At 36.2% G+C, this 23,348-nt stretch overlaps 1 protein-coding gene and 1 long non-coding RNA gene across 3 annotated transcripts; one reads left to right on the top strand and one right to left on the bottom strand.

The window, feature by feature from the left end:
• Positions 1–583: 583 nt before the first annotated feature.
• LOC103904702 lies at positions 584–7,198 on the top strand. The gene is made up of 2 exons (XR_657910.2): positions 584–6,046; positions 6,411–7,198. It is a non-coding gene; the product is annotated as an uncharacterized LOC103904702 (long non-coding RNA).
• Positions 6,822–22,374, bottom strand: RPAP3 (RNA polymerase II associated protein 3). Of its 2 annotated transcripts, none has more exons than XM_019473910.1 (16): positions 22,216–22,374; positions 21,474–21,614; positions 20,858–20,980; positions 19,542–19,669; positions 18,819–18,940; positions 18,373–18,443; positions 17,275–17,406; positions 15,732–15,859; positions 13,947–14,068; positions 13,454–13,524; positions 13,195–13,311; positions 11,994–12,205; positions 10,569–10,764; positions 9,812–9,909; positions 8,423–8,523; positions 6,822–7,319 (listed from the first exon to the last, which is right to left on the bottom strand). In XM_019473910.1, exons 1-16 carry the CDS (start codon positions 22,366–22,368, stop codon positions 7,228–7,230), a joined length of 2,007 nt encoding a protein of 668 aa, XP_019329455.1. In that variant the 5' UTR covers positions 22,369–22,374; the 3' UTR covers positions 6,822–7,227. The 2 variants fall into 2 exon arrangements, with proteins under 2 accessions (XP_019329455.1, XP_019329454.1); XM_019473909.1 differs by having other exon boundaries at positions 8,419–8,523; positions 22,216–22,372.
• Between the last annotated feature and the right edge of the window lie 974 nt (positions 22,375–23,348).

The following is a 23,348-nucleotide window of genomic DNA, read 5'->3' as shown; positions in this document are numbered from 1 at the left end:
ACTTACTCTGTGCCACCATAAACCAGTGACCCCAAGCTGCTGGTACGAGTCCCTGCACAAGACCCACAGGGCATCTGCTTCACCGGGGGCTCTGTGAAAGCCAGGAAGACAAGCAGAAAGGAGAGCCCCAGGAACTGCTAGGGCTCTGTATTTCAAACTGCACAATACAGCTACAGTTTGAACACAGCAGGCAAACAGTTAATCAAGCTGCAAAGCATTTGTTTTATCCAGACGTCATCTTTGAAATTAAAGACAGAAATGAAGTAGAGGTTGCTCCTCAGCTCCTCCAAAAGTCTCCAGCCATATAAGACCCCACTTGCTGTGGTCTGTACCCATTCTCAGGCAGCATCGAGTCACTCGCAGGAGTATTTCAAGTGCAACTGGGGGTGGGACGCAGGACAAGGGCTCTCTCAAGGTCAGAAGATCAAGCCAAAGCTCGACAGTTGCAAACCAGTGCAAGGAGTGAATCTACTTCTTTCTCTTGCTTTAAAGTCTAGGGATGATAAAAATTTAAACAAAGATGATGTTCTCCTTAAGCTCAATTAATGCTTTCGGATTTTTGGGTGAGAGATGCCAGCTTTACCAATCAATCAGACAAGCTTGTCGACAGAAGAATGAAACATGAAGCAGAAGAAAATCTCAGAGATCTGGCAAATTCTTAAATATTTATTTCATGTCCTTTCTTTGTTACAGATTGTACGGAAAATATTCCCCAAAATGTTTTTACCCATCTGTTGGAAACACACACATTTTCACTTAAATACTGCATTTAATAAGATGTAGCCCTGTAATAGCCTTGCTAATTTTCACAACCACCAGAATCCAATCACAAAATGCAAAGAAATCATAACACCAAGGACAGAATTGGAATCCTCAAGGCTCATGTGCTACGTGGTGTTACACAGAGGCTTCAGCGTACAGCAGTAGCTCATTACCTCTTATTTCAACAATCTGAACTTCAGGCTATTTTAGAAGAAGTTGGCAGCATTTCCACTTCCCAACAAAGACTCTGGAGTACACTTTTCTGAAGTCAGCAAAGTGTTCCTGATTTTTCCAAAGGTGATAGTAACTCATTACAAACCAAGTCCAAGCACCACTTGTCAAACTGATTACTCAGCCTGGTGTAGCCAGAAAGACACCAGATTTCAACTTGAGGAGTCAGATACTATTCTCCCATCATAATCACAGCTGGGCAAATCAACCATTTAATCCTTCTCTGCTTTTTGGTGATATTCATACAGACTGCTGATTCTTTAGGGAGGAAGCTGCACCTGAGCATATGCCCTTACAACCTGAAGTACAAGTAGTCATTCCTGTAATACATATAAAAGCAAAAAATCTGGATTTTTTTGTTTGGTTTTGGTTTATTTGGGGTTTTTTGGGCATTTCCTCACAGACTCCGATCTGCTGCTCAGCTCATTGTGGCAGACCTGTCCAAGTATGTAGCCACGAAACAGGACTTTAAATTAATAGTTTATACAGAACATTAATCTGTCCTATCTCATCAGGAATCAGGACAAGGAAGACTTTTGTATACTCCATTGTTGGTTAACGTAATTGGTATTAGTGCCTAATGGTACATTTCTTGCTTTAAAACCCAGGTAGACTTATTTGGTATGAAGGAACAAGGAATCAAATTTATTTTTTACCCTGTCACCTTAAACTTTATTAATGCAACAACTGTCGGAAGAGAGACTGGAAGGTCTGAAGTTTGAAGATGAAGTCTGGAAAGCAAACACTACTTTCTGCTACTATTAAGAAAGCAAAAGATTCCAGTGTAACCAACCACAACTGAACTCAGCAACCACTTGAATAGGAAGCAAGGAGGGAAAAAAAAAGAAAAAAAAAGGAATTCCCTTAGTTTCTATGTTGTACTTGCTTCAGTTTATAAAGCCAGACATTAGAGTGGAATATTCCTACAAAATAGAGCCTGAAGAAACAGAGCTGTTGGAAGGAGCTTTCAGAAACAAAGAGCCTGGAGCAGAAATTTTTAGAAAACTAAAAAGAGCCTTTAAATGACACTTTTAGAGGCTGAGCTGCTTGCAGCTAATGACAGGAGAGGGAAGGCAGAGGAGAATACAATGTTTTGAACCTGATGGAAAACAGAAAGGGCACAGTGAAAAGGAAGACTGAAATTCAGAGAGAGGGAATTGGCACATGGTGACAGATGTCGAGAGAGATCTGATACAAACAGTTCATGTGAAGTAGTACAAAGGAACAGTCAGATGCATAAAACCCACACAACTTCACTGCTGCAATCAGGCTGAACTGCATACTTGAGATGTGACAACAGTGAAAAATACAATTTCACCTTTTATTCCAAAAGTTGTATTTTCCCTAAGCCTAACCAGCAAAGCAGATAAGGTCAGATCAATCACTAATGCAATTCCAGGTCATTTGGCAGACTGGTACCTGCCAATATTAAATGAAAACTAGATTCAAACTTAGGATGTGTTCCTGAGAGGCTAGTTTCCTGCTCTCTCAAGGATAATCAATAACAAAGGATTTTGCAGGGTAATTTTGTCCTCTGACTAACACAACCCTTAGAAATACACCTTAAGGAAGTTACTAAAGCATCATGCAAAGGCAGCAGTGATACAACGCAGTTCAGGACACCATTGGCTCTGTAAGATCCGAGAAAGAAAAATATAGTGTGATTGACAGCTGCTACAAAAGAAAAGCTACAGAGTGAATCTTACCTGGGGAGAAGTGAGAGTCAACAAATATGCAGCCCTATGCTTTTATTAAGGCCCTTCTTGCTATTCCTAGAAAAGCACTAATTTACTGAAAGAAAAAAAAAAACAAACAAAAAACCTACTGGCAGTAGAGTGGCACAGCCTCTTTGGCTTACAGTTGCCATCAGATGGGACATAGCTGGAGGAGAGAAAAGAGGATGTATATTTAATGCCCCAAATTCTTATAGTTTCTAATACTGACAGTAGAGCAATCTCAAGCTGTCTAGACATCACAGCACCTAAACACAACTTTGAAAGCTTCATGCACTTAGTCTTCTCTCTACTTCTTCCTCTGTTCTAACACTGCTTAGTAAGGTTTCATGGGAGGAAAATCTAAGGGCGGAAAAGGGTACAGGAGACCTGGCAGTTCCCAAATAAATGACATCAAGATAATAAGCTTAAATTATGCCAATGGAAAGAAAGGATAGCAAGTGTAAAAAGGGACCAACCTGACCAACAAAGAGTTCTTCAACAATCTCAGAAGAAAAAAGCACATAAGTAATGGAAACAAGGACAGATTATTTAAGAATTATTAAGTAGGAGCAACAAGAGAACACAAGGACCATTATCAGAACCAAAAGAGGAAAACAAAATAAGTGGCAGTTGACCTGAATAAGAAGAGATTGCTCTGTAAGTGCACCTGCATTAAAAGAAAAAAAAGGGACCTTAGTTACGCAAGATGGAAAAAAAACAACTGACAGCTGATGACATTAGAAATTAACTGTTCGATAGCTGTTTTCACTTCAGTATTCCCTAGTAATGGCAACTACAAGCAACTGTATTCACATCATCGACAAAGAAAGATCTCTGCCTAGCAAAAGAAAAGAATGCGTTAGAACATAAGTTTCCTGAAGTTCAATGTTCACAGGTTCTCTGGGCCCCAAAGACTTCTCTATAAGATATGTTAAAAATTGGTACGTTAATCTTATATTAATATGATATGTTAAAAAAGTAGCCTCAAAAACAGTAGTAGTAGTTATATTTGAGAATTGGCAAGCTGAAATGCCTATTTTTAAACAGAAAGACAGGGAAGAAGAGAAGCAGTAAAAGCTTCTTGACCAGAGCGAAGACCATTAATTTTTAATTTTAAAAAATATTTTGGAACATGTACTCAAACTATACTCATTTATGCTTTCCACAGTAACTAACACAAGTCGGCCAAGAACAAGTTATGTTAAAATCCTTTCTTCCACCGTAGTGTAATAAAAAAGCAGTAGATGAAGTATCTTTATCCTGACATCTGACCATCACAGGGCATTCTTATAAGCAAGACAAACACAGCTCAGATGAAACTATTACTGTATGAATGCAGACCTAGCTAGAGCTATCAGAAAGGAACAAAATAAAATCACAGTCTACTGTCAAAACACAAAGCTGTAAGGATGTTCTGCAGAAGTATGTGCTAGGATCAGTTCCATCGATATTCTAACAACCTAGATGAAATCAATAGATAATATGGAGTTTGAGTGTCTCCCAGATCTACTGGAGGACAATATTCAATTTAAAAAATGATCTTGACAAGTTCAAAAGTTGTCTAGAAAAATAAAACATTTAATACTGATTAAGTAAAGGAATCATTAAAAACTGAAGTCTGAATCAGTCACTGCAGCAAACATGACCTCAGATTTTTGACACCTTGAATGCCATAACATAGCTAAGGGCTATAAAGTATTCCACACTGTTTAATTGCCTCACAATATTTACCTTAGACTTTTTTTCCCTGACACAATAGGGATAGAACCATTGAGAGGGTGTTGGATTTGAAAAAAAGAAAAAAAAAATCCCCCTTTTCTGCCCAAAAAGAATTCTTGACTTACTTCAGATCTATGAATCTTCTCCATGTTTCATTAAACTCTTCAATTCAGAGATTCGGCAATCTTTAACAATTTAGAGGGGAAAACCACCGCCATCTCCTGGAGCAAGTGAAGCTAGCAGTTCCCTGAATGCCTGTGCTCTGCTCTCCATCTTGCAGTTTTCTAAGCACTGAAAAGTAACCTCAGCGACTTAGCAAGTCACCATCAGATGTCGCATTTAGAAATACAAGCAAAAGGCTACAGTAGCGTACCACTTGCAAGATGTATCTTGACAGCCTAAGTTCAGTAGCAACATGCATTAGGTGCACCCATCCACCGCACCAAATTCACATGCTTGAACAGCTTCCCTTCAACCAGCCCTCCTGACCACGTACAAATCCTGAACAGAAGTCTCCATAAAAGCAGCAGTGGGACCAGAAACCAAATATACATCTTATTCTCATTAAAAGCATAGCAGACTCGAAGTGGAGTTCTACGTGACTCCTGGCCTACAGTTTTCAAATCTTTGTGCTATTGTCTTGCTTTTACTACTGTCAAGGATCCATATTACAATCACCTGTTTTCATCCAACAGCCTTCAAAAAGCAGCTTCTGAGAACGTACCAAATGCTCTATCAGTATAACCTAGTCAGGCATACACCTCTGCTCTACACTGAACAACTTATAACAGTGCATAAGAAGTTACGCTGCATCTACAAAGGTGTATAAAATTACTTCAGTAACTACTCCCCCCGCCCCACCCCAGCTTCTCTTAGTTACAGCAGTATCCCTGATAGGTTATCAGAAGTGCTTTACAACAAGGGGAAGAAAAGTTATCACGTAACTTGGGACACACCTAGTAATAACAGTTCATATCTTAGGTAAGCTGCAAGCAGTGTTAAAGGCTTTTCTATTTCCCCAGTAACACTGGCTCTTCTCCTAGCGCTCAGTTCCAGGGCTAATTGGAAGCTACCTCAGGGATCTAGTGCTCCATTCATGTCAGTTGCTACCCAGCCCAAGGAAGTAGCTCAGTTACTTTTTTCTTTTAACCGGATTATATCTGAACTAGGACATTACACAGCTGCAAATGTTTTAAAATTAGTTTTCTAATATTGACTACATAGAAGATAACACTCATACCTTTTCCTATTAATCCATCTTGGAAGTTTGAAGTCTTTCTGAACACTATAGCTGTTTAATCATTCCTCTGAAAAAGAGCACAACTACCAAAACAAAAACATTAATGTCAGAAGGCTTCCATAGTCAGAGAAGCATCAGTAAAGCACAAGGGCTGAATCAGGATGAAAGCAAACTGACAGAATATCAGTATCAGCAGGATGAAAGATATAGCGGTCAAGCCTAGAGACACAGGCAAATTTTATACGCCACTACTCGGATACTACAGTTAAATCTTACAGTATACTTGACAAGTGCTGTTATTTCCTTCTTCTGGTCATATGAAGAGTATGAATAGTTTATTATGCCTAACGCTGTTTCTTATCTCATCTAAGAATTTCAGGTGATTTCATGCCTTTGTCTTCTTCATACTGGAAGGGTATTCTGCTTAGCTTCCTGAGGCTTCTTAAGGGCTTTACCTGGTTAGGAACAACTGACGCAAAAGATTATACGCCACTACTCGGATACTACAGTTAAATCTTACAGTATACTTGACAAGTGCTGTTATTTCCTTCTTCTGGTCATATGAAGAGTATGAATAGTTTATTATGCCTAACGCTGTTTCTTATCTCATCTAAGAATTTCAGGTGATTTCATGCCTTCTTCTTCTTCATACTGGAAGGGTATTCTGCTTTTCCTGAGGCTTCTTAAGGGCTTTACCTGGTTAGGAACAACTGACGCAAAAGATAAATTTTCAGATTATTCAGGTGATTTCATGCCTTTGTCTTCTTCATACTGGAAGGGTATTCTGCTTAGCTTCCTGAGGCTTCTTAAGGGCTTTACCTGGTTAGGAACAACTGACGCAAAAGATAAATTTCCTCAGATTATTTTAAAAGTACTCTCCAAAGAAGACAAAAAGTGTCTTTCCCTACACTTTTAGTTTAATCCTACAGTATTTGGCTTCCTTCTATTCTGCAATTACAGTTCAGGTTCACAGGAATATATCAGCTGTCAATGCTAAAACTCAGCTTTTGGGTAAACTCAAATAAAAGAATTCTGGAATTTTTTGGCCATCATACCTCAGGTTCGCTTTGCACATTACATGTTCTGATGTGCTGTATCCTTAGAGAAGAATGATGTAGGCACCTTAATAAAAAAAAATTCCTTAAAAATTTAGTATCTTCAATTCAACATTCAGTTTATTTTCTAAAATAAAAACCATGCACATTTGTAATATACATCATTTGATTCTTACCAAAGACATGTTTATAAATACTTTTTTTTCCTTTTTATAAAGATCTCTATCTACAGTCCAAATCCTGAATGCCAATCTGCCCAATTGTTTTTTAGGCAAACAGATTCCACTGAAGACAATGTAGATCTGTATTGTTTCAGGTACTAGAAAGCAAATGTACCTGCAGAACTAGATAATTATCTCTTCAGGCACTTGCCATTTGGCTAAACCAAGTTTAAGAGTTTCATCACTTATACAAAAGCAACAAAATTCCAGTCTTTATAGGCTTCTTCAGCTGATTTCCACATGAAAGTAGTGCGGAAACAGAAATTTACATGTCAGTCATCTCACTAAGAGAAAATGCCGTATTTCTTCTCCAATTCTTCAACAGAAGCATCTTTCAATCCCATGTGGTTCACATGATTGAACAATACCTGTGTAACTGTAAAAGAAAATCCCATCATAAACTATTTTTATGATTCACACTCTTAAGGTAAATCAGTACAGCTCCTTCCTCAGTGAGAGTAAGGGTTGGATTACATAGCCTAAATACAAGTAAATTTTTAGAACTACTGAGAGGATGAAAAAAGTAGCAAAGGGAAGCTCTCACTTTGTTTTGATGCCTAAGAGCTGCCTAACAACATTTCCTTAAACAGGTATATAATCCTGACAGCATAAACAGACAGCTTTTATTTTGTTTACTATCCTGGCACTATGCCATTAAATGCAGAAGATAAAAGTTAATGCCAGATGGCAGACAAAGCTTACATCAGGTTGAAAGGCGTGAATGTGATTTTTAAGTGGTATTTACCTGCACTTCAGTAAGTCAAACAAGCAATTTTAAGGAGATTCACATATCAAAATTTTGAAAGTATAATGGTTATTAGTGAAACTCAGCTGTAGATAGTAAATTTGACATTATTTGGTCACAGAAAAATGTTTTGCTTTAAGTGTCTCACTGTTACATAGTCTGTCTGGTGTGCTAAATAAAGAAAGTGTCTGAGACAAAAAACACTTTTATAAACCATGAACTCAAGCCAACGTCAATCTGAATTGCAAACTAATCTAAGTGATGCCTCAAGAACAGGACAGAGACGAACAGGCTGAGTGGTTTAGAGACGTTTGCATTCTTTTTGCCAACAGTAAAGTCAGGATCGCAAAGAAATGGTCGTAAATTGTGGAAAATGTGTGATTTGGATACCTTGCATGTCAGATATAAGATTTCATACAAATTCATAAATTTGTAACACTACCAGCTATAAACTGAAATGCTAGTGAAGCTTACTTTATCAGACTAAAATGCAGTGGTATTACTGATAAAAACAAAAGGATTTAGCTGTAGTTTTCACATCTTAACAACTAATAAGGAATCAAAAGACTAAGAAAAGTTACATGACATTCATATTAACTTCTAAAACAATCAAAAAGCTAGACAACTAACTAACCTTAACTGATTATTACGCGGAATAAACAACAAGAATAGCACTAAATTTTATGTATTTTTTGCTAGAGTCTACAGTAGGACAAATAAAGTGAATTACTTACTTTTTTTCTCTGGGCCTGACATAAACATTACTGCCATATCAAATCTTTTTAATTCAGATAGCCTCTGGAGGATTTCAAGGATGAGCAATGGCTCCTCTTTCCGGAAGAAGATTATTAGAAATATAAAAATAACTAGTGTTGATTAGAAAGATTCAGCAGCTGCAAGCAATATTAAAGACTTCAGGACCAAGAAATTAAAGGACCAATGGAAACCTCCCTTCTCTGTTTCTCTCATATTCCCTGCCTTTCTCATCTTTCTTGTTCATTCTTCCACCTACAAAGCACGAAGTCAATATCCAGAAATCTTTATACAAGTATCCTTCTGATACAGAGCAAGAGTGAATAAATATAACAACCTAGACTGATGCAAACTGACTGCTGTTCACGTACAGAATAGCTATTGTATGATTTAATGCTTACACCTTGCCAAAACCTCACCGCACACTGCCGGCTCATGTTCAGCCGGCTTGCCAAAACCTCACCATTTTTATATGTATCAGGGTATGTGAGGGGAAGCAGCACCTGTGGTCATAGGAAACTCAGCAAAAAGCACCACATTACAGTTGCCATCATTTTTATCCATGCAGAAAATTCCTACATTGTGTTCATTTTACATTCTTCTGGTCAACAGTAAAACAGGCGCTGTCTTTGTTACAAATACTAACGACAAATAGTGTTTTTCTTTCGTAACTTGTCCTGTCTCCCTCCAGAAGAAATGTCTCTTACCTTACTGGTAACAATTTCAACTTCCTAGCCTTTATATGCTATACCACCAAATGTAGGACTGTATCTCTTAAGATGTCATGTTTCACCCACCTGATGGATATTTACTTTTAAAGAAACCAAGGGAAAGGATAACATTCATTTACTCCATAAAACACCACCCTAAAGACATTCTGAGTGTGTGCTCTCAGGCAGACTAATTCAGAGAAGCGGCACACCGCCTCTGACATGTAATTAAAAGTCAGAACGCATCACATAAGCATTGCACAAAAATGAAACCCTCTGTATTTCTCAGCTTTAGAAAGTTAATATAGAAAGCTAGTATTGTGCAATTATATGTGATAACAGAATATACACAGTAATATGAACAAAAATTATTTCATACAGTCTAATATTCAGTTTCCAATGCTGTTTAGCAGAGCTGAATTCAACAACATACAGTAAAGGCTATTTATTTCTTTACCTCATTTCTATCTGATTTTTCAAGATATGTTTAATTTCTTAAGAAGGAACAATTGAATCAAATTATTGCATCATGCTCATGTAATGCTGCATACTGGAAATAATTTTGTAAGCCTAAGGGTGGGGCTAGGGAGAAAAAAAACCCCAAAACCAAAATACGTAATAGCGATAAGCGATGTAAAACAAAGGAGGAGTTAAACTTACTCGATGTAGAAATCATGTAGAATTTTCAGTATCTGGTTAAACAAGTCTGGATCTAAGGATTTCTGGAACAGTTTTGGATAAAGCGAAGGCTCTATTTGCTTTGGAAAAATTAAAAGAAAGTGTTATTTTTAGGCAAAAAAATACAGTTGAGTCATAAGAATTAGAAATGAGTTTTTAGGATGTCTTGGACTGCTGAAGTGCATGAAAGCAAAAAAAAAGAAAAACAAATCACTTGCACTATTTGACGTTGAACATGAATTTGGGGTTTTTGTGTTTGTTTCTTTGTGATGATTGCTAACTTTTTAAAAAGGATTCTAAGCAATTTTTTTGCGAAATATAAATAAGCAGAAGTACACATTAAGTAGACTGATGTGTTTCAAGCATTTCTTCAGTTTAAAGAGATAAGAATGCTGCTATGTCTAATTACTCTAGAAGCATTCATTTGAAAAATTAGAATTTAACATGGTTACTAATGTATTTAAGTGTTCACAGAATCAGGGCCTATGTTTGAAAGAAGAGACAGATTATGCAGAGACTGCACTCAGAGTGAAGTAAGTGAAAAGTCAGGCACAAGAGGAGAAACACTCAAATGTGGATCAAACTACTTAGTATTATGTGAAGGCAATTAAAGAAAGGGACTACTGTACACGGTTAAGACACTCTAAACATAGCTACCTTTTCCACCTAAGTTTGTGCTGTTTCTTCAATGTCAGTTGAAGAAACTGTCCAAGCACTGTCAATCAATACTGTTTCATACCTTCAGGTACAAGTACATATTTTCTGGGCAGTCTTTCAACTTCCTGAAGTCAGACTCAAGCTGGAAAGCATTTGCAGGAATGGCGGGGACTGGAGAAGCAGATCTAAATGACCTTTTGATTTCTTTTTCTCTCTGTTTGTTCACAGGGAAAGGTGGATGCAACGTTGATGAAACTCCTTTCACACTAGCAGAAAGCCTGCAAAAAGATTTTGAAACACATAATCAAGGAAACATTTAAGGAAATCCTACACTGAGACCTAACTGGCGACCTTTTAATTCCTTAAAAATCTAAAATACTATCAAAATTCTGAAAAATAATGTATTTTAGTTCAAGTGGATATCTAAAAAATGGAATTATGGAAGCTTTATACTTGATTCACCTTTTCTAAAAAAAAAAAAAAAACCACAACCAAAAAACAACCCAAACAAAAACCCCACATCTGCAAATACTTACAAATATAGTCAGCTTTTCTCTACTTTGTTTCCGGAAATAACTGAATTTTATGGTACAGATTTCTACCGTACACAGCTGCAAAAAAATATTACATTTCCGCAATTTCACGATGCAAAACAATAACCATGTCAAATGAACAAACCAACACTGATTACAGTGGAGCTATTTTTTGTCCTATAATTTGTCAGTTAAGTCCGTTTATTTTTCAGAAGTTATAAAATGGCTAAAAAATATACTTTTTTCTTCAACACTTCACAGTAAATCCATCTGACTGAGCTGGAAAAGGTAGGTGCGGGATGGTGTTTCTTGTAGAAATTCTTCAGTCAGAATTCCATAGAAAGTATTTACTATTAACACAATGAGATGATGCCGATGCATACAGAGCTTTCCTAAGCAAACAAGTAGAATTCCAACACTTAGCAGGGATAAAGTTAGGATAGTGGCTTCTATACTTCAGCGTAGTTTCAGCCAGCCAGACTTGAGTTTGCCTAGCTAACACAGTGGAACTTGGGAACTTTGAGCAAGCCTGAAGTTATCAGCTGCCTGCTCAGCAGAGGAAAGAGTGCTGACACTCTCATCTGCTCCTTTTCTCTTGCACAACTGGTGTGCAAAGAACGTTCGAACTCCGCTCAGAATCTACTCTAAAACATTACAAATAAAAATCACAGCTAGGGAAGATGGAGTGCACAAGAGAGTATGGCATACAGGAAAATATTATGAATTTCTTTCTATTCGAAATGTAAGAACAAGACTAGTTTTCCATCTGACACTAAATAGATCATACTTGTCTCAACCAGTACATGATCAAAGAGGCAGGCATGTAAGAACCACATTTTCTTTCAATATTTTCTTTTTAATTCAAATTTTCCAAAATACGTTCGATACCTCAGCACATGTAGAAATCTGAAAATGAAGATTACATTTCAACTACATTTACCCTTTAAAAAGAGGATCAGAATTTTTATACTTACTGTAATGGTGACGTACCACTGATTTCTTCTATTTTCAAGTGCTTTGCTTTTGGAATGTCCATTGTAGTCAACTGATCATCCTGATCTAGATTCTCTGTTGTTTCAACACTCATTGAATTCCTCCAGTTATTGACTAAAGAAGTAGTGCTGGGCAAATCACTGTTTGGTGTGTCATCATCAATTTCTTCAATGGCTATTCTTCGCAAAGGCTTCTGAACAGAACACATACTTCATGTCATGCATGTAGCCTCAACATCAGTGTATATACAGGCCCCAGATAAACAGCTGTGTTTAATTTTAAATAATCTCATGATAACCAATTTCATCTGTGGTGGTGCACATGGAAGATACTTTCAATAAAGATAAATATAAATTATATATTTAATGGAAGAAAACAAACATTTTTAAAATCATCAAAAGCAGAACACTACAGTACTCCATACAAAGTGTGAGCATGCTTTGTATTTACACAACTCACTGCTGAATGTATAAAGATTAAATGTACTAAAAGGGGAAGCCTAATACATAAAGAAAGCTGATATTTCTCTCTGTATTATCATATTTTGTCATATGTAACTCATTAACCTGACTAGAACCACTGATAATTCACAGTCCAAAAATATTGCTTCTTGAAAACCAATACCCAGCTATTCTACAGTTTGTATGGATGAAGATGCAGGCTCAAGGCTCTTGGGTGACAAGGGCTCAAGCCCTGGGTGACACCAGCATGACATGGGTAGGCAACGAGTCTTGTTACCACTACAGCTGCTATAGAAACTGTAAACAGTAGATGAAAAGAAGGGAAGTTTACCCAGAGCTTTCTCAAGTCTGCAATCAAACATGGAGACTCAACTGCCTCCCCTTTACTCTCAACCGCAACATTAGATATGGACCCAGGAGAGGGTTGTGGGATTGCCTCCCCATTTCATATTATAGATATATGCATAGACCATGTTTCCTGTGTGTGGTACTGTACGTTGAATGCTTACACCATAGCTACTGTTACACATACATGGAAATGCCAAAGTTATGTTCTTGAAAAATATCAAAAGAGTAGGTCTGTAAATTTTGGGCTTTCCACAGGCAAGATGTATCTATCAGGAGTTAGTCTGCATAAATAAGCAAGAAGTGGATTTTAACTTTAAGCTCTACTTTTTCTATCATTATAGAAAGCATCTCAAAAAAACCCTCAAAAACTTACTGTTGATTTCAGGTGTAATGGATTATCAATCATTTTCACTATATTTTTTATTTCCGTTTCTTTTATCAATACTGCAGGATATTCTTGATGAGTCCACTGTTCTTTCTCCGCCAATTCCTAAAAAAAATAGTAAGTTGTCAAAACATCAAAGGTTTGAGGAATAATTATAAGATATGTTAAAAATTATGTAATAAAGAATGAAAACATTCTATTACTATAGGCCTACAAGAAAAAACCCCAAAAACACAAGTATACATACATTCCTTATTTTAGTGAGTTCATTTATTGCTTGTTTATTTCCAGGTTCTAGCTTCAGAACAGCTTCAAAATCTGAGTGAAAAACAACATACAAAAACTGTAGACATTTCAAATTACAAAGTACTCCTGGCAAATTTTTAAACCTTCTGTTTTCTTTTCACAGCTCTAAAATAATTAAAAGGCAGGTAAGTCATCCTAATGCTTATATCATGACCTAGTTCTAAACACATTTTTCAAACTATTTCTTACTACTTATCATAAGCAACAATAGTTGTGATTTCACACAAAACTGTCTTCCTATCATGTGGATACCAACACAAAAGGTTTTATACATATTCAATGAAACACAACAAAACCCCACCATTCCTAACTTTTGCACAGATAACTTCAATTAGTTAGCAATTTATTTAATTGCTCTTAGAAGATTAAAAAAAATCAGGATGTCCTTATACTCATCTCTTACCTATCACACTTAGACTAATTCAAAATAGTACCTTGCATAGCTTCTTTTAGCTTTCCAAGAGCAACTCTAGCAGCTCCTCTTCTGGCAAAGGCTTTAGAATAGGAGGCATCTAAGAGCAGAGCTTGTGTACAGTCATTTTCTGCCTCTTCATATCTCAGCAAAAGAGTAGTACAAAATTAATAATCAGTTTCAAAAGAGGCAGTTTCAACTGAAAAGACAGAGCTACCCAAAACAATTAAAATATGAAGACAGACTTTAACAACCTATATACACATAAATACAGACCATTGAGCTAAAACATAAAATAAAAGTAAACATATGATTTCTCAGCACCTTGAAATTTCAGCCAAATCTTTTGGTATCTCATGACACACTGCTGACTCTTTTTATCAGAGAAATTCACTTTCTCTGTGAAAATAAATGCTTAAAGCCTGCCAGAGCAGAGTCCACTTTAAACGTTAAATAGCCTTAAAATAAAAGTCAGCATCATAGCTTTGTACTTCTGAAAAACAGCAATACCATTACAAACAAACAAGAAAGGAGAAGAAAGCTTGAGAATAAATTTCTCTACATCTGAATTTCTATGACTTGTCCTTAACTATTTCAGAATGAGAAGTCAGTATATCCTTGCATTAAAGTCATTTGCTTCATTCTAACATCAAATTTCCTCATCCCGGTTCTGTTTAGTTACATTAGATCATGATTCCACTATATGCCTATTAAAGTATTTTCATTCATTCCTCTTCTCCTCCTTCAATCTATCATTAAATTTATGGAAACAGTAATTTTTTTTCAGCTCTTACCAGTTCTAGAGGTTTATAAGAATACTAATGAGCTTCTGTTGCATTTTATGTTTGGGTCCTCTTTGAAATATAAAGACCCATGATATACTGATTTATCATACAGAATTGATTTTCTTGCTTGGTCATTCAATTAAAGTATCACTTCCTCTGATTCTCTGAGAACATTATTTGCATTATGATGTCCTCTATGGCTTCAGTACTAAATTACAAATGTTGTGTCAGAAATACTACCTGTGCAACCTATTTTATGATCTCATAATTTGAGATCAATGTACTGTCTCTACAGATACCTAGCCACGTCATGTTAGAACAGATGACCAACATAATGCTCAGCTCCCTGCTTCTCATGCTACCAGTTTAAAAGGTCTACTACCATACCATCAGGGAGTCAAAAAAACCCCCAAAAAACCCAATCAGACTTCAAAAATGGTCATATGGAATTTCTCTCATTTGCTAGAAAGCATGCATTTCCTACTGTTACTGGTTTATTGGAATAAAGCTTAATTAAAAATAAACTAACTACGCATACATGTCTCCATTAGTGGAGTTAAAGAAAAATATTTTAAAAGATGACAATTTCCAGAAAAAGCTGCTATCCATTCCCTTTGAAGTCAGAAGTTATAATCCACTTCTTTTTACAGTGCAACATTTAGTAGCTGACTGAGTTTTATAGTCAAAAAAAGACACAAAGCTTTGGGCAGGTCCTTTGAGAAAAGTGAATACCTAGAATTTTACACACATGAAAGAATGAAAATCAAACTTTAGACACTGTAATTTCATACTGATGCTATTTTATTCTCTCAGAACTTTTCTTATGAAATGCATTGTAAGATCACACATATTGAGTTGTTTTCTCTCCCTTACTGCTTTCAATATGATTTATTCTATATTGAATTCTAGAAAGGACTAGAAGGAGTGACATTAACTGAACTTGAGTGAACATCCATTAGATCATTCTTCCGTCTAGTTCACAACAAAGAAAGAAACAGTATCGCACATGCAATCTTACTTACTTTTCAATCTTTAGATAGGCCATGGCTCTGTTAGCTGGCAGAAGCGCATTGGTGCCATCTGCTGCTATACCACGGGTGTAACATTCTATTGCAGCTTCATACCTTCCTTCTTTGAAATAACCATTACCCTGTAATATTTAGGTTAGAAAAAAATAGCGTTGAGAAATATCTAGTGCAATGAGTTTTTCTTATCCTTTTTAGTAGACAGGGTCACCATATCAAGAAGATGGATCACAAAGAATACCCATATCAGGGCATATATTTATGGCATATTTCTTCATAGCTAAGCTTGGAGGCAGACCACAGAAGTTATCTTAATTTTTTCTAGTGCTTCAAGGGTAAAAAATTTTTTGCTACGTACTTTTAAGTCTTATTTAAACTATGCATAACTTAGGATTTTTCTTTACTCCTGATGTACAGTATAAGCCACCCTGTACCTCCTGAATTTAAATACAAACTGAACAAAGCTGAACCTTCACAATTCCCCTTTCAAGACAACTTTCTGCGCTGCACAAATCTATCTTTATCCTGCTACATCCATGAAACAGTTATCCTCAAATATTACTTGGGCCCAAATGTTGCTGTTATTTTCTAACTAATGCTCCATACAAGAAAATTACATTATTTTTTTGTTTGTTTCCAAGAGACTAAAATTATCTTTTGCTTCTCAGTACTAATAAAAAGCCATGTGTTATCTTCTCTGCTATTACTATACACCCTGGCAAAAAAAGCGAAGGCCACAGTTCAGACTTGACAGGATCCATGTTGCCAGGAACAGGCCCACAGTGAGTCACCTCTGCTACCAATGAAGTACTGTACTAGACTGAAATTTCTTTTCCTGTGGCCTCTTCAAACTTTTGTTCCTTTTACCTACTTAATGTATGCTTTCATTCGTCTCCTACTAATTACGTCTTACAACCAGTATAGGAAAGCTGAATATTGATAAAAAGTCAGAAGTAAAATAGCTAGGTAAGAGAACAGAAAGAAGAATATGTTTTAGTTGATAGTGTTATTTCTTAATTGCAACAGTGGGGAGAGGGAGAATCAATAAGCCAACTGTGAGTCAAGACCATGTATCCAGAAATACATTTTTATTGTCATTGTTGCCTGCACTCCCTGAAGTCCTTTTTGTAACTACTTTCCACCACGTAATCAGAGGTTTGAAAACACAAGAAATAGTCCACAACTCCACTTGGACAAGCAGGGGTCAGGATGCATAGAATACTGGAGAAACAGGATCTTTGTAAAATACAGTTTGAGTTTTACTTATCTTACTACATATTTGAAATTTATCATGTACAATTTGGGCTGTAAAAGCTACCTTGTATAATTATTCCTCCAGAAGAGTCCAAACAGAACTCACTGTCCCCCTCCCCTTCCTATAGAGCCCAAAATGGAAAACAATCAAGGTTCTATCAAGGACACTGTATTTATGAAGTTCAAGACAGCATCAGGTTTAATTTACACATCTGCATAGCTAATAGCACAACACAACACTTTTCTTTACTAGTTCTCTTCTGTTCCACCAGAACCTGTGACTTACCAGATCTTTTTCTGTAATAGCCTTCTGCTTGAGCTGCTGGTCTTCAATGCGCTGCTTCTCTTCACCTGTTAATTCTCGTCTGACCACATCTTCAAACTCTTTCTGTTCTGAACTCTCTCTTGATGACAGAGCCTGCAAAGATGTAATTTTTTTCCTCAAGAAGTATTTCCCCCATTTACACATTTTCAGAACACAGATCATGATAAATTCTAAATTTAAGATGCAAAAATCTGCCAAGCATTTTAACAGAAGTGCCTGTGTTGTAAGTTGAATGTAAATTGAAGAGATCATTCTAAACTGTTCTTGGAAATGTATATCTACGAGGGACTGCGAGTGAAAATATTACTTGGTAAATAAAAAGTATGTAATTTCTGAAGCACAATGTAAAATGACCCATGGAACCTGTCTACATATATTCCAATTCACAAATCATTTATTTCTTCAATTACTGGAGACTTTGGGTCTTCATTCTGAAAATAAATTTTTCAAGCACTTTCAAAACTACAGTTGAAGAGGTATATGCATATTCATACAGTAATGACAGGTGAGCTTATATTTACTAAGGTCACCATAATCAACATTCTCTCCCTATCATGAAAGGGATCAGACTTGCAGTAGAGTATTATGCTCTGCTAGGCTTAAACCTACTTTCTGGTTTAGCAGACCACAAAAATCAGTGGGACTATAAGCAGGCTAGCAGTTCAGCTTTACGTCCAAGAGAACACACAGGTTCTCTCATATGTAGTGCTACCTTGTACCAAAATACTAAGCATGACTGAAAAAACCATTAACGCAGGAGGTAGAAAAAACATCTGAGGGCAGATTTAAAAAACAAACAAACAAAAAACACCCCTCCCCCCCGTTGTTGGTGCACACACCCAGTCTTAGTCTACCAGTCCACCATGACACTGATGTTTGCATACATGCTAGCTCAGCCAGAAGAAACTCAATTACAAATTTTGACCTCAGTGAACTTCAAATGCCAGAAAAAGCACATGAGATTTTGTTGAATTCAGTTCTTGTTATAAATATAAGTTGATACAGCTATAAACTGAACAGGGTGCATTAATTTATGTTAGGGCCTATTAATCTTATTACCTGATCAATTTTCTTCAGTTCAGTTTTTGCTTCAAAGTTGTTTGCATCCAGCTCTAAAACTTTTTCATAATCTATCAGAACATCAGAAAACAATGTTTCAGGTAGGATCTACAGGGTAGTAACCAGAGTATAAAACAAGAGCATTCTTTTGAGATAACCCTTTTCTGTAGTTACCTAAAAAGCCTGAGATATTACAAAGAACACATTATTCTAAGACATTTAAAGCTGAATTATTCTAGAACTACTAGTATCTACAGTAATCATTTAGACTTGCTGCTTGAATTTCACCTTGCCAGAAGAATATGCGATGTGCCATTTCATTTCTTTGTTTACAGGAAAAGAAAATTAAATTCCTACACCAAATAAGCAAATCACACAAACTTTAATCAAGCAGACAGATGAACATTTTATATGTATTTTAAGGAGAGAATTTTAAAAAGACCCACCTTCTTTAGCACCCTGAAGATTTTTCAAAGCAAAGCGAGCGGCGCCTCTTCTGGCATAAGCCTTTGTGTAATTTTTGTCTAAAGCAAGTGCTAAATTGCAGTCAGATTCTGCCACAGAGAACCTTTCAAAAATATGAATGAGTTAGTTTGGACACATCTAGGTAACAAAACCCAAAACTTCAGCAAGTTAGCTTACTCTGAAGCTTTACAGGTTCTCTCTAAAGTGGAAATCTTACGTGCTTCAGAAGGGGCACAGAACAAGTATTTAAACATCTCTCAATTCAGAACACATTAAAACAGGAAAGGAAAACAAAGGTCAACAATCTCTACTGCAACAGAAAGAATAACCAACTCTCCTATACCCTTTCTTCCCCAAAAACAAATTAAAGCCCTAGAAATAGAGCTCACTGAATCTGAAAGGCAAATTAGATAGTGAACTTTCTCTCTCTTTTTCCTTTTTTTGAAGTCTTACACTAACACAGAAGATGGTGAACTTCCAGCATGAAAGCAGAGAGAAAAAAAGATGAGAGAGACTACCAGATTCCTTATCCTGGCAATTCCTATTTTACTTTGGAACTGCAAAGCAGGTTGCAACAGCGGTCTTACACAGATTGTATTACAGCATGATAAATAACATAATCAAGACTTAAAACCAAACAAAAAGAATCTGAAGGTAGCATTTCAAAGAAGAAAATATTAAGGATTTAACAATACAAGTCTTACTTTTTCATTCTATAGAAAGCCGATGCTCTGTTTGTGGGCAATACTGGATTGTATGGATCAGAATGCATCCCTCTAGTGTAGCATTTTATAGCTTCATCAAAGTTCCCTTGTTTGAAATAGTTATTACCCTGTGAATAGAAGAAAGTCTTATTAGCAAGGTACTGTACATTGATAGACACATTACTAATTTTTGAATTAGTGAAAAAATTCAAAGCTTGTATTTTAGAATGCTCAAACATTTTTGTTTAACATCTCTCAAAGTACTGCTTTACTGTGAAACATTTAACCAAAATATTCTAAGTATCCCATATTAAATATTTCTCATGATTTACGCAATAAGAGCGTTTTATTATATACTGATTTTCAATATCTATAGGTCATTTCCAGAAACGTATAACAAGCACATACATAGCTGCTTAAATTGCTATAGAGAGTTACTGAAGCTTTTTCTGAGTTTTTAGTAACTACATTTGGCATCTTTGCTTTCCAAGGTAAATATTCTCCTTCCTGCCTCCTTTGGCACACAACTTTTATCTCGTGTGCCCTCAATTGCTTCCCTGCAGCCAAGATGATAATGGTCAAAGACACGTCAATTTCTCAGTGTAGACTGCAGATTATACATCAGGGAATTTCCACAGCAGCAGGGAAAGAAGGCAGATGTCACCCATACAGACAATAAAAAAACCCCTAAGAAACTCTACTGAAGAAAAGTACAAACTGAGAGATGGTGTTAGGTGATTTGTTTGTAAACAAAGAAGTTTCTCAGAACCACAGAAGGGGCTATACAACTTAGCCTATCCATCTCATACGGCACCGAAGCATGAGACAGGTCTTGCCGTATTCTACTTGCAAAATAAGGTAAAACTGAACTGGTACCAACTTGCCATTACCAAGGCAGGGAAGACATATCGGTTCGCCCATCATTCCCAGAGGTAGCAGCCTCGCAAAGGGACTAATCTTAAATTCTTGGGGATTTAGTTTGGGGCATTCAGACCTTGTGTTCAGGTAAACACCAGTTTGATCCGTATGACAATTCTATACAGCAATCCAACTTCTCAAAGCAAAAAGCCACCAATACATTAATCATCGTAAGTGTACATTAAGCAGAGTCTGACAGGCTTTGCTGCAATCAGTGATGAGAAGAAACAGAAATGCATTAAGAATTTTGTATGTTGGAATAACAGGCAGGAAAACAGATGTAAGTTCCAAACAGGCACTTCTTCCACCAGTCTCCGTGGACAATCTTTTCAAAGAAACTACAAATGCTCCTATGCCTAAATTGCTACTTTGCAAATAACAAACATTTATGCTATAACCTTCTCCTTCTCTGCAAGAGCCTTTTCTGCATCTATACGAATTCCATCTTCTTCAGAGTCTGATTCTGGAGATACAGAATCATGAGTACTATCTTCTTTATCAAGTTCTTCAAGTATTTTATCCTGAAATCAGATAAAAATAAACTATTATCTTCATTATAATTTAACAATACAAACCAAATCAAGTTAAGACCTTAGAAGAATTAGTAGTGTGTTTTTAAAAATCTCTACTGCTTAAGTCCTCTTTACTAAGGAGTATTCCATACTTCAGAAGTGAGAGATCTATCCTCTAATACTGCCAGCTGTATTTAGTCTTATATTCTACAAGAATTGTGGCCTTTTATTAGACCTATCGTTAAACCACTTTTTCTTCCTTAAAGTCATATTTCAATCTGCTGGATGAGAGCACAGTCAATAGAAAACACAAGCATTTCTCAATAATCCAAATTTTAAACACAACCTTTCTGGGAGAAAGCTACTTTCTGTGTTCACACAGTACCCAGCACAGTAAGATACTGACTTGTAAACTGAACTCTCAGCACTATGACAAAATCTTATTTAAAAGCAGAATCAACTGGGGACAAGACTAAGTTAACAAGCAAGTATTCTGACTCACCACATCAAGCTTCCCCCATGCTTCATAATCGTAAGACTTGATCTTGTTTTTCTTGTTTTCCTCAGTGGTTATCTTTGAAGGGACTTTATTTTTGCTTTTCTTCTTTTTCTTAAAAGCCTTGTTTCGAATTGGTGGCAAATTCTAAATTGAAATAAGTAACTTATTATAAAATGAATGCCTGAAAGTCACTTGTATTGAAGAATCTATAGATACTATATCTAGATATAGGTACTATCTACTGGCTAGTTTTATTTTAGAAATTCCTCAAGGAAGCTGTTCTTAGGAACTCTACAAAACCACTAAGGACAGCAAGTATAAATCTTCCAATACATAATAATAGCAGATATTACATGTATGATACAAAGTTAAGTTTCAAAAGACAACTCTCTGCAGAGCATCACTGAAGAATAACATCAATCCATTAAAAGTGAGCAATAAATAAGACATACTGGCACTGCAGACAGAAATATTCTCCTCGATCTACCTGGAACCAAGTAAAACTTTACTGGCCCCATCACCTCCAGAGGCTACTGCCCCGTAAGTCTGCTGGTGAAACAGTTTACAGAGGAATCTTTGGTCTACTTCAGATGAGGAACAAGTCAGCTGGGTTAGCTCATACCTTCTATTCAGATCTTTTAAGTCAACACATGCAATTTTGCTGAAGCAAAAAGCAATTATTATAAACACTATAAAACATTATGAATAGCTGAGTTAATATTGACACCGGACTTGTGATTTTTACCTCTTCTGGGACACCACTCTGTTTCCTTAGTTCAGAATCCACTTCTTTGATATCTTTTTCCCAGCTCTCCAACTCTCTCATAAAATCCTGCAGCTCTTCAGCATTTTGCTTCATTTGCAGCTGTAGTTCTAGCGCTTTATTTGGTGTGCTCATTGTTATCTGCCAAATTTCAAGGAAAAAACTTTCTAAAGAGAACTTGAAAGTATGTACTGAAGGAAGCTAGCTACTTCAAAATGAGTTCGCCTCAGATGCAAGACAGGCTTCCCAATAGCATAGTAGGAACACTAAATAGTAGGAGACTAAGAAGAAACACAATTTAAATGTCTTTTAAAAAATGAAGGGAAGCCATGTTATTCAGATAAAACAAAGTATATCAGAACAAACAATAAGTCATGCTATCCTAACTAAGTGTAAGGTAAAGGGCCTAACAAGTCAATGAAAATCCTGAAAGTGATAACAAGGTGGTCTTAGTTTAAAGCAATTTCTGCAGTGTTTCCCAGACGACATAATGAAGAAAACTTTTAATACGTTAACATTTAAGTTTTAACTAAAAAAAACCAATGAAGATATACACACTGCCTTGTATCTGAATAGAAACAAGACATCTGGCAAACCAACCCCCAAAAGCACTGTTGGCCTCTACAAGTAAGGACACTTAAATATGCACGCATTTTTAGCACAGGAACAAGTAAGTGCACGAGGTGTTTTATTATGAACTCTAGTGAATTACGAGTCCAACGTATTCTTTGAATGTGCTCTTTGTACACATCTGTAGCCCTTCAAGTCCCTAAAATACTGCTTAATAACTAATAATGCTTAATAGCCTTCATGAATTTTGTTGTCTTAATTTTTGTGTCTTAAGTGAAAGACATTTTATTATCACAGAAATATCAAATCATGAGTAAAAAGTAACCTTAAAAAAATGTCTTGGTTACAATTCAGAAAAAAAAACCCCAAACCACAACAAACCCACATTTGTACAGTCCATAGCACAAAAAGCTGAAAGGATGAAGCAAACATATTTTGAAAACAATCATGATTAAGTAATTAATGATGAAACTAACTGCAAACTTAGACAAAGAAAGCTATGAATGGTTGATAACAATAACCTCTTGACTGAAAGAGCTTCAGGA

This window comes from Aptenodytes forsteri, unplaced genomic scaffold (genome assembly GCF_000699145.1).
Source record: "Aptenodytes forsteri isolate BGI_AS27 unplaced genomic scaffold, ASM69914v1 Scaffold408, whole genome shotgun sequence".
Classification (NCBI taxonomy): domain Eukaryota; kingdom Metazoa; phylum Chordata; class Aves; order Sphenisciformes; family Spheniscidae; genus Aptenodytes; species Aptenodytes forsteri.
Note: the sequence above shows the minus strand (reverse complement) of the source record. Positions and strands in the feature narration are given on the sequence as shown.